Source organism: Nannobrachium achirus, assembly GCF_963921795.1.
Source record: "Nannobrachium achirus genome assembly, chromosome: 12".
Taxonomy (NCBI): Eukaryota; Metazoa; Chordata; class Actinopteri; order Myctophiformes; family Myctophidae; genus Nannobrachium; species Nannobrachium achirus.
This window is the reverse complement of record NC_137832.1, coordinates 45,540,041-45,552,217: the sequence shown is the minus strand read 5'-3', so window position 1 is coordinate 45,552,217 and position 12,177 is coordinate 45,540,041. Positions and strand designations below refer to the sequence as shown.

General features: G+C 41.4%; 1 protein-coding gene across 2 annotated transcripts in view; it reads right to left on the bottom strand.

Moving 5' to 3' along the window:
- Window positions 1-12,177, bottom strand: part of smarca2 (SWI/SNF related BAF chromatin remodeling complex subunit ATPase 2) — a 56,496-nt gene that overhangs the window by 26,688 nt on the left and 17,631 nt on the right. For both annotated transcript variants that reach the window (XM_080739280.1, XM_080739281.1), the window contains exons 12-23: window positions 10,687-10,817; window positions 10,219-10,276; window positions 9,757-9,851; window positions 9,419-9,566; window positions 8,653-8,816; window positions 8,116-8,182; window positions 7,862-7,972; window positions 6,711-6,953; window positions 5,261-5,374; window positions 4,912-5,016; window positions 3,798-3,884; window positions 3,322-3,368 (exon numbers count right to left, since the gene is read on the bottom strand). In XM_080739280.1, coding sequence (XP_080595406.1) covers window positions 3,322-3,368; window positions 3,798-3,884; window positions 4,912-5,016; window positions 5,261-5,374; window positions 6,711-6,953; window positions 7,862-7,972; window positions 8,116-8,182; window positions 8,653-8,816; window positions 9,419-9,566; window positions 9,757-9,851; window positions 10,219-10,276; window positions 10,687-10,817 — 1,370 coding nt within the window. The remainder of the gene's footprint in view (window positions 1-3,321; window positions 3,369-3,797; window positions 3,885-4,911; window positions 5,017-5,260; window positions 5,375-6,710; window positions 6,954-7,861; window positions 7,973-8,115; window positions 8,183-8,652; window positions 8,817-9,418; window positions 9,567-9,756; window positions 9,852-10,218; window positions 10,277-10,686; window positions 10,818-12,177) is intronic.

Below are 12,177 nucleotides of genomic sequence, written 5' to 3'. Positions count from 1 at the left end.
AGTAACACCCTGAAGAAGGCGTTTGCCGAAACGTGTTGGTGTTTGGACCTGGATTTTTGTGCCTCTGTGGCAGATTTTGTCCTCTTTTGCAGAATTTTTATGTTGGAGGTAGGGATGCCCAGATCGGGATCGAGAGATCCGGATCGGGGGAGATCGGGGGCCGATTTCAAAAGATCGGAATCAGGAGAAAAAGATCGGGAAACACCTTGTCTTTATATATTTAAAAGATATATAAGCTGATGAGTAGGCCTGGGGCGTTACCGACATTTTGTTACCGCGATTACCGTCTTCCCATTTACCTGCGGTACTGCGGTAATTACCGCACCCCCGTATCTATTAATTAAGGTTCGGCGATAAGCCAAAATATTGCAATCATCTTCCCAAAAGTCACCTCTCCACAGCCTGACTGCCCGAGTTATACTTCTCCGTACAGCACAGCGGGCTGACGCAGCTGGCTTTGAAAGGAGCAGATCTACAAGCTCACAACACATCGCATCCGCGACGCGTTCTGAGCTTTTAGATCTGCACTGTCGGGTTACCATAGTAACGTAGGCTAGCTACTTAGCTTTTCAGACACAAACAGCTGTGTGTGTGAACAAACCAGAAGAGGACGGGTAGTCAGATCGTGTACAGTGATTCTGTAAACTCACGTCACGTCTCAACTCTCAAATCGCAGTGATTGAGTGCTGCTATATACAGGTTTTAGTTACAAGACTTGACAGAAAAGGTTATAAAATCGCCGACGCGCCGCCGGACGGGGCACAACGCGCAACGCGGTGGAAAAAGTAAAATAGTTTCATTTTCGGTTTTAGTCCACGCGGCCCACGCTCCGCCAGTAATCCGTATGAATAAAAAAAGATATGCCACAACACAAGGTATGTATTAACATCCTTGTGTCGTGTGGATTACAGAGAAAGTTTACGCTGCTCTGTACTACTCTGCGCTGTGCTGCCCTGTGTAGGTCTGACTGTCTGTGTCCCAGTGTGGCTTCCAAACATGTGGTACACGGCCCAGAGCAGAGCGGCATGGAGCGCATGCGGTCCTCGCTTCTCCCGTTTTAAAACTCGCTTGTTTTCCAATAAAAAATAGACTTTTTTTTTTCTTTTTTTACCGCGGTAAGCACACTGACACCGCGGTAGACCTCGGTTTACCGCGGTAAGGCGGTTACCGCCCCCAACCCTACTGATGAGCTTTATGTTTAATTTGTTTTGATACAATGCTGCACTAAGTGAAAAATGAAGCTTGGATAGAATGTATAGTTATTTAAAAAAAAAAAAAAAAAAACCTTAAAGGACAACATAAACGCATTTTTCTTTTCTTTTTCCTTAATGCATTGCCAAAAGATCGGATCGGGAAGGATCGGGATCGAATCGGCAGCAAAAATATTTTATCGGGATCGGGAGCAAAAAAACGTGATCGGGGCATCCCTAGTTGGAGGTAATGATGATGTAAGATGCAATGCAACTATTCGCTAGAAGACAATAACTTCCTTAATGACAATCACAATTGATGACAATGCTGTATTCCACATTTTCCACAGGCCTGTTTGAGCTACTGATATGACATGTGTTACAGTTATTCAAAGTTAAATCAAGTCATTGCACCAGTCAGGATATTTGATATATTCAAAATGCTTTTTGTTTCTTAGAATAATCATCAAGCCGCCAGACTCCCTGGAAAAAAGACAGCTGTAGCTTTCTTTCAGGGCTGAGGATTGTGCATGAGTGCTTGTGGGCCCTAGTATAACCTCAGCAATAACTAAATTGATCCTTTGCACTATTGAGCTTTCAAAAGACTGTGTGTGTGTGTGTGTGTGTGTGTGTGTGTGTGTGTGTGTGTGCGTGCGTGCGTGCGTGCGTGCGTGCGTGCGTGCGTGCGTGCGTGCGTGCGTGCGTGCGTGCGTGCGTGCGTGCCTGTCTGTGTGGGTGTGTAAAAAAGTACACAAAAAGAACATCTGCCAGTTTCATAAAATCATGACATAGGCCAGCAGTTTTGCAGACTGGGAGATGATGAATGGCAAACACTGTGGAATAGAGCTGTCACAAAACCATTAGAAGGAGAAATCTAATTTACTGTAAGCTCACCAAGAACAAAAAGTTATTAATTTCTGTTGACAGGACAGGATACTCATACGTCCCAGAAAGCATAGTCCCACATTGATTTCCAACAAGGTAATCACTATGTATAAATCGTTTTTTTTCCCTCCATAAGACGATTGTCAGTTCCGATCTACAGAATTTAAATTTAAATGTGAGGTGGCGTGTCTGTGAGTATGCGTGTGTGCGTGCATATGTGCATGCGTGTGTGTGTGGGTGTGTGTGTGAGAGAGAGAGAGAGAGAGAGTCAGAGAGAAAAGGTACACCATAGAATACAAATAATTAAATATTATAGAAAGTCGTATGGAAACTAGATAAATCTGCTCCTTAGAGCACAGCCAGGCGGTAGAAGTCAATCAGGATGGAATATGAAAAATCGGACAAATCCCTCTTGATCACATACAGTACGTACGTATAAAGATAATGTGTACCAATTTGCGTGATGTTTGGACAGATTTTGTACGAGTAATATCAAAATAATTGTGTGGCACTGCTTGTAATCACCAATCTAGTAAACAGAACTGCAACTGTTACTTTTAGATGTGAAGTCTACCGTAGTTGTTGTTGTTGTTGTTGTTGTTGTTTTTAATGCAAATCCAAGGTTTTATGGATTCAATGCTGAATCTGCAGTGGTGATAGTATTGCACCAATCAAAGGAAAAGGTATGGTTGTGGCCAAAAACGATTTCAAGATTATATCTTGAAACCAAAGGCATGTATAAGTCACAAATTCCAATGAAAAACATTCTGCAAAGGAGACATGAAAGATATACTTATTAGTGTGGTTGCCCACCAGGGCAACACACTATAGTTCTAGTGCTACAATACTAGATAAGTAAGATCTAGTGTGTTCTAGATTGAACCTCGAGCCAATCAGGAAGCAGCATTCTCTTTGACGTCACCATTAGAGTAAATCCATTGAGTTCAATGGGGGAGTGGTGCTAGCTTGAGGATTGGTCAAGCTTCACATGACAATATGACTATCCGAACAATGAATAGGCAACCACACTCGCAATTTCTCAGAGTTTCTAGTTTCTTATCGTTGCTGATGCTCAGTCCAAGAGGCAGAGGGAGCCTTTTTGAGTTCATATCTTTGTTTATTCCGATCTCACACTTGTAAGTCGCTCTGGATAAGAGCGTCTGCTAAATGCGTGTAATTGTAGTTGAAGATCTTAAATATTATATATATATATATATTTCCTAGTGTGATAGGATGATAAACTCACCCGCTGATGATACCATTTGGATAACCCAAGTGCTCTGCAAAAGACTCCTGGAAACAGAGAACAATTAATAAGGAAAGAAGGAAGGCACTGGAGTTCATAAGATCTAAGCCTTTTGTTTAAAGGACAACTTTATGGTTTCTTTCATTACTTAGTTATTAGTTATAGCGATTTCTAGGACCTCTGCCCCAAATGTGTCTGTTATAGCACCACCAGGAGGCAGATTTGTGCAAAACAACTTATGTTGACTACTATTTTGTCCAAACATTAAGCAAATTGGTACAGATTATCTTTATAGTCATGTAACCAAGACAGATCTTTGCACGCACATCCCCACTAGGCCAAAATAGGGCAATAAGGTTCATGTAGTTGATCTAAATATGAGAGTACATATCATTTACATGATTTTACAATGTCAAGACTGGGAACAGACTTTTATCAATAATGATTTTGAGCTTCAAATAATAATTCTCATGCACCTCAATGTGCTGGTATATGTACGGGTGGTTGCAAATCTTCTTCAGTTGCATGATAGTGTTCATCAAGGTCTTTGCTCCTCCTTTGCCCTGCAGAGAATAACCAGGGTACAGAATGAGAAAGAGGAAATTAAATGCCCTATCTGTAATCCAAACATAATCAACATCATTGTCAAATCAATTTGGGACCCTGCCAAAGTAATTGAAAAACAAATGAAAAAAGAATGCACTGAAAGAAATGTTTGATTAGTACCTCACTACCATGCCATTATTAGTTCTCTAAATACCTAGATACAAAGGCAGCCAGGGCTGCCCATGATATTCTTTTGCTTTCCTCTTTATTGGCATCTATTGATGTTCTTAAATCTGCATTGTACAATATTTGTTTCATAATAAAAATACCTGAAAATGAGGTCCTGTATTAACCTTTCACTGACATAATGTTACATTTCCCTTCCTTTAAAGTGATCCCTGACTAATACGACAAATATGTCTTAATACATTATAATTGTCCTCTATAACTACAATGTAAAATTAAAAACACCTTAAATATTTTATTTCTTCTAGAAATAGCTAATCTTTCACTCAGTAGGGGAAATGCCTGTCGCAAGTTGATGATGTCATAAATGTCATGTGTAATTTTTATGGCATGCATGTGCAAAAAAACTAAACACAAAAACATTTGAAATATTGATTTGATGCTCATATTAACCATAGGAAGTATTAACTTTGTTTTTATTTTCACATGCATGCCATAAATTCCATAGGGATAGATCACACTTGACATTTATGACATCATCAACTTGCGACGGGCATTTCCCCTATTGAGTGAAAGATTAGCTATTTCTAGAATAAATAAAATAATGGAGGTGTTTTTAATTTTACATTGTAGTTATAGAGGACAATTATAATGTATTAAGGCATATTTGTCGTATTAGTCAGGGATCACTTTAAAGGCATGTTGTCAAAATCCAGGCTGAAAATCCAAGCCCACTCCAGAATCCTGATCTTTCAGCACAATATGGCTTCTACAGTAAATAATGATTCGTATATGTGCAATAATCAATCAATTACATTATATAGCAACAAAATAATCGCCGCACGTTGGCATCGTTACCTTCTTGTCTTTCTCCGAGCCGTCGGTGAGGAGGATGCCTTTCTGCATGTGGCGGTACAGCACCTTCTGGATGGCAGACATGTCACACTTGATGACATACTCCACCTGGGAATGACCACCACAAACACAAAAGCATGTCACATTAAACCATTAAGACCTGAGGCTACGATTCTACAAATGCCTTCTAAAATCAGTAGTTTGATTTGAAAAAAAAAATCAAAAATAGCAGATGTACAAGCTTGCAGCACGACACTGTGACCTTGTATCTGCTATTTTTTAAAAGCCAACCCAAAATCTAAAATGACACAGATGCTTTCACAGTTTTAATTGGGCTTGGGCTTTGTCCCACCTTCTCTGGCAGCTGAGACTCCACCTCTTTCTTCAGTCGGCGCAAGAGGAATGGGCGGAGCACCTTGTGCAAACGACGAATGATCAAGATGGTCTCCTCCTCATTTAGGTCGACCTGAGGAAGTCAGTATAGTAATTATGTTATAATGGTGTCAAACTCTAACTCAGGTCACGTTCATACTGCAGCTAAATACAGTTGTTAATCCAGAACACAAATACCTGATTTATGTTCCGTTACACAGAGATGCCGAACATTCTTTTGTCTGCAATCAGTGATTTTCAGTGAATCGTATGTACAATATGAATGTGAGGTCATATTACATGTAGTCTCGGGGAGTCTTAGGAAAAACGTGCCTATTGAGAAAAACATGTATTACCCAGAAAAGTGATGTGTATCTCTATCAGAGAATTGAGATGTCTGTGCTGTAGCATGGTAGGAGATTGAATATTCTGCTCTGGAGGACACACCTAGACCTGTATATCTTAGACTTAACCATTAAAGGCATGCAAAACTAGCAGTTATGAATTATGGTATGGAGCATCAGGTCATATTATCTTGCCCAAAGAATAAAAACGCATTGTATGATTCCACATGTGGGATAGTTTTCAGCTTGATTCAAGCAAAGTTCATATTTCATGTGTGGAGGTACCAAGATGGCCTACTGGCAAAGTTCACAAGAAAATGGGCGATGATCGTTCTGAAGCCATGAAGGGACCACGATGGATTTAAACTGTTTGTTCATGCTATGGAAAATCTGAATCTCGAGTCATATGGTGCGCGTATCATAAGTGAAAACTGAAAATTGTTCATTACTAATTCAATACCAGTTCAATATTGTGTAGCTTTTCAGATTGGACCTGCAATTCGGCTACCTGGAGCTGAAATTATAAAAATGTTCTCCCTGAAGTAACTCAATGAAAACATTCCCAGTATTTTGCAAGAGGTACACAGCATTCATGTTTTTGAATTATCGCGGTGACCCCAAAGCTTTCAATACAGATACATTGTAATCAAGGTTGTATGCAGGCTCTATTTTGCCTTGTTCGAATGGGTTCAAAGCACAGCTTCTTCTGTAGTTTCAAAATGAGATTAAAGTGATGCAGACAACAGACTGTGTTGGGTAAGCCGTCAAACACAATATGATTCTCTACAAAGGACTCTCAAACATTTTCCCTTGAATATCTCTCATCGTACTGAGGTGACCCCAATGCATTACAAAGTTTGCGAACTCTATGCATACTCTTCTGTTGTGCACTTAAAAGTAAATTTTCAACCAAGAATAAAGATATCAACATACTGAGCACAAAAACAGAAAAGTCACTAATATAGAGCCCTGAGCGACTCCGCTCAGCAACATATTGGGTTTACTGTAAGTGAACATAAATGATCCAACAATGAACACAAATGCCAACATAAAAGAATTCAATAATCTGTTCTTCAGGGGTCTTACCCTCTCCCCTGTCATGGCAAACGGGGCATTGAACCACTGCTCGAAGGTGGTGCAGCTCTTGAAGATGGTGGGCAGGAGGAAGTTGAGCAGCGCCCACAGCTCTGGCAGCTTGTTCTGCAGCGGCGTGCCCGTCAGGAGGAGGCGGCGAGGGGCCACGTAGTGGGTGTTCAGCACCTGGGTCAGCTTACAGTGGTGGTTCTTCATACGGTGGCCCTCGTCCACTATCATGTACTTCCAGCGAATCTGCACAGGGTTCAATGTTTGAGGATTAAACTTTGTTTTCTCCAAATTTTAATTAAAACAAACAAATAATAATCTAAATACAAAAAAAAACAGCTAATATAAAAATAGCAGTAATCAAATGTTAAAATAGCGTAAATCGTCAGTTTCAGAAATGTATCCTAGACTAACTAACCCTGCATGTCAACCAAGATGGGTTTGTTTTCTGTGTGCAGCGTTTTTAATTGTTTATAACGGGAGCGTAACGTTTTTGGAAAATCCAGTAGCTTGGCGTTGCGCTAGGCATTTTACCTTGCGATTGCGCAAGCACGTGAGGTGCTTTCCTCTGCCTGCTGAGAGCTACAATATTGTCAACTCAACTGGGAGCGCTGCCAGGCGAATGCCCTGGTGTATTCAGACGAGAAAAAAGCCCCAGTTGACACGACAAGGCTCAATGAAAATCACAGATTTTCAAGTGAAAAATATGACCAGACTTGAGAATCAATTATAACCGGAGAATGACATACAATGAAAATGAATTAGACTTAAGCCTTTCCACAGACTGGAAACCTTCTGGCTATATGAGGCAAAAGCCTACCCAACATGCAAAAGCAATACAAATCATTTGCTAATGCTAATACAAAATCATAACCGTCTAAATAATATAAACGATATTAAATGAATACATTAATTTCTCACACACTATGAGCATGCGTGCGTGTGTGCATGCATATGTACTATTATGTAGCAGAGAGAGAAAGACAGAAGTGTAGCACTGGGTTTTTTAGGTGATGGACCCCCATATCAAATGATCCTGTCCTAATATACATCTAACTATCTAGCTGTACATATGAGAAAAGGAGGCACAGTGCGGATAATGATACATTATACATTATTCATTTTTTGTTGTGTAATAATTGTAAGCGTGTCACCTTGGCCAGTATTTGCTTGTCCTTGATGATATATTCATAAGTGGTGAGCAGTACATTGAACTTCCCACTGCGGAGCTGTGGCACCAGCCCTCGCCGCAAGCCAGGAGTGCCCTTTCAAAACACAAGACAAGATAAGAACATCAAACACTGTCTGGGCTGAAGTCAAGGATAAAGATTTAAGTCTTCAAACTAAATATACCGTATATATTTCTTAAACATTTAAGAATAAAGGCTAAAGCAGTGACACCTCTCACCTTGTAGGCAACTTTGACCACTGATGGGGACCATTTATCTAGTTCACAAACCCAGTTGGACATGGTTCTATATGAGGAAGGAGAAAGAAAATCAAAAGGAGATTGAAGTTTGACAAAAAGCTCCCTGAATACACACAACTCTCTCACTATATTTATAGTCTGTGAACAGTCCTATTTTTATCATTCATTAAGTTCTACTCTGCAATGCAGAGAGAGAATCTATAGTACCTGTACTACAGTGGGCAACTGGAAGATTTTAGAGAAAATAATACATTTAAATTTTAATAGAAATTATAACAAAAATGTTATACAATTATGTTATTAGTCCAAAGTCTATATATACCCCAGAGTACAGGATGCTTGAATAGTTCTTCTTATGAGGAGACTACAGTACATCTAACGTATCATTGCAGCTACCTAAACAATCTTAAATGTTCATTTTGATGTCACTCTTTCTGGCATACTGGATTTTAGCTAGGGAGAGGAATACAGGCTTTGCCCCCCCCCCCCCCCCCCCCCCCCCAGAGAGTTACTGACGAGAGAGGAACGATGATGAGGTAGGGACCGTTGAGCCTCTTGTGCTCCATCAGGTACGTGATGAGGGCGATGGTTTGGATGGTTTTGCCCAGGCCCATCTCATCAGCCAGGATCCCGTTCAGGTTGTTGTTATAGAGGGACACCATCCATTCCAACCCCTGGACCTAGACACCATGGAGAGAGATACCAGTAGGCAATATAACTTAAAACAAAGGATATGAGCATAGCCCAATCTCAAGCAATAAACTAGCTTACCGACTGCCGAGAGAGTTCATTAAAACAGAAACATGCCAGCACTCACAGAAATGTCCATAAGATTCTTTATATACATAGATAACATATAGATAGAGCCTTTCGCGTAATAAGAAATCAAACATCAATCATTTCTTATCAAATTAGGGGGAGGGCTCTGTGGAAATTTGTTCACATCTAAATAAAAATGGGACCTTCCTCTGAGTGCTGAGACAACAATAGGCCATTAAATGCTTGTCAAGTAAGAACAAATCGCCCTCACGACTTTCTACAGCCTGTTTTGTAGCAGTTGAGCAATCCACTCTCGCAATACTGTACAGAAAAATTCTCAGATGATCTGGTAAAACAGTTTTAAGTTTACTCCAAAGAGTGTACAAATAGAACCAAATTGACAGGTCCATTTGCTCAGGTGTGATATCGAAATGGTCACATTTCGCTGCATTCTGAGGTTTAAACGTGAAAGGCTGACAACTCGATGGTAGCCTGAGCTACTCAGGGGTCTGTGTGCGCGTACCTGGTAATGTTTGAGCATGCCGTTGATAAGCAGGGAGGACTGCTTCTCCACCCTCTCGATGACGGCATGCGCCACACCGTAGTAAGACTGGGAACTGGGCTCTCCTGCTGGCACGCTGTACTCATCATCTACGTCCTGCTTGACAGACCTAGAGAACATGATGCGTGACAATGTGTTTTTCAGTCTCCCTGTTGTGCCCTTTATAAGATAACTTAATGATTAGTTAAGAGTTTGCTAAACGTCCAAATTGTGATTGCAATTTATGACTTCTGATTTGGTTTTCAACTGGTGAAAGAAAAGGACATTTTAAAACTGGTACACTGTGAAATTAAACATACTCGATAACGTGCGTGTCGACTGTCACTTGCTCCCCGCTGGCATCGATGGGCCTCTTCTCCTCAGAGTCTGCCTTGGACACAGAGTCCTCGTCCTCCTTTAAATATAACAAAACATAATGGAAACGCATTAGGACTTAATGGACTCTTAGGGGTTGGAGATAATAATAAATAACGAGTTGTCCCCCATGTCTCCTGTGTGTGTGTGTGTGTGTGTGTGTGTGTGTGTGTGTGTGTGTGTGTGTGTGTGTGTGTGTGTGTTCATGAGTGAGTGCGTCTGTGCGTGTGCATGTGCGTGTGTGTGTTATTGCGCGCTATAGTGGTCCTGAATCCGGTCTGTGATGCACTGAATCACGAGTAATCCCACTGGACGACGGTGACATGATTTGGAAAAACAGCATGAAGGCTGTTTTCTCTCACTCTACCCTCCGCTGTGCAGCGGTGAATAATGACTTGGCCACTAACCTCTTCCTCAAAGTCCGAGCCACTCTCTTCGCTGTCTGACCGCGGGGCCACTTCATATCTGCAACGCAAAGGCAATTAAGAAAATCCATTAACTGTCGAACAAGCAAGAGATAGAGACGGTAACAGTGGCGGCACCGATTAGACTTTTATTTTGGTTAGATGACTACTGTGATATAATACTGTAGGGTAGCACTTCATATCACCATGCCAAAATGAGTAGCTTTTATTTATTGGTGAGGTGTTTGGTTAGCCAGTTACACGCTCTGTACTTAGTAAATTAATACTTATTAGGTGGGAGTTAGCTCTGTACTTTGTCCTCTCTTTTTTCCATCGACAAAAGATTTCTTAAGTGAAAATAGGCGATCTACAAGTTTTTAGATCAAGATCGTCTATTTCCCAGAATAGGGATGCTAGGGTTCCCGTGGTTAAGTGTATCTACTATTTAGAAGCAACAATGTTTGGTCTTACCCAGGGTTCATCTCTAGCCAGGCCTCCAGCTGGCTGGACTTAGGTGCGTCCGTCCCCTGTAAGACTTTGCCGGTCTCCGTCTGAATCACCTTGACTGGGAGCTCGCTCATTTGGCTGCTCTCATCCATGGGCTAATGGACAAATGGACACGTGTGTGAACGTCAAAATGAAAACGAGTTGCTTCAGCTTTACAGAACACCTCAGGCAATTACACTTAAAACCCATTTTAAACAGTGTACCTAGATAGATAGATAGATAGATACCTTTATTATCCCAAGGGGGAAATTTAGTTGTCCAGTTGTAGCACAGCAGTATACAGTTATTTACAAAGTTACAGAGAAGTAGGAAAAAATAGATAAGAGTAAAAACAAGAGCAGTACAGTACCAAAAAAGAGAAGGTGCATCAATAGAGGGGGCGAATTAAATATAAGTATATATACATAAAGTGTCTTACAAAAAGAGACCAAAGCAGTCAATGCTAGTTAGTGCAACAAGTATCTCACTGTCATTGTTAAACAAGACACATACTCAGAAACTACCAACACAACCTAATAGTGCAATGTCGAAAAACAGTGCGAAAAAAACAACAGAAACAGCTCAGAGCAGAAGAAACTAGGCAGCGTGTCACCGCAAGACGCACATGAGCACTCTCCCTGGAAGGTCCTTAGAGGTCAAAGTCAATACAGCAATAGTTCCAACTTAATAGTGCAAAGTAAAAAAAAAACAGTGCGAAAAAACAAAACAATAACAGCTCAGAGAAGAAGAAACTAGGAAGCATGTCACCGCAAGACGCACATGAGCACTTTCCCTGGAAGGTCCTTAGAGGTCAATGTCAATACAGCAATAGTTCCGTCAGTCTAAGTTAGGAAGGAAGTCCTTTTCATTCGTCCGTTATGTGTCTCGTTGTACAGCTTAAGGGCAGCCGGTACAAAAGATTTTCCTAATCTCTCGCATCTCCGTCCTGGGTAGGCAAAGCGGTCGTTTCCTCTCTTACTCCAGTAGCTGGTGATCTCAAGATGGAGGGGGTGGGAGGAGTTCTCCAAGATGGAGTCCAGCTTCCTCGCTGATCGCACCCTGGTTACTTCCTCCACCCCCTGCAGAGAGGACCCAACGACAGAGCCTGCTTTCCTCACCAGTCTGTTTAGGTTTAACGTGTCACCTGCTCTGTTGTTGCCACCCCAGCATGTTATACCAAAGAAGAGGACACTTGCCATGACAGACTGGTAGAACATCTGTAACATCCTTTTGCACACACCAAACGATCTCAGTCTTCTCAGGAGGAACAGCCTGCTTTTCCCCTTGCTGTGAATCGCCTGCGCGTTGTCCGACCAGTCCAGTGAACTATTCAGGTGTACTCCGAGGAATTTGTAGTTATCCACGAACTCAACCACCTCTCCGTTAATGGTGCTTGGCACCGGGGGGACTCTCTTGGAAGTACGGAAGTCCACCACCATCTCCTTGGTCTTGCTTGAGTTGAGCCTGAGATGGTTA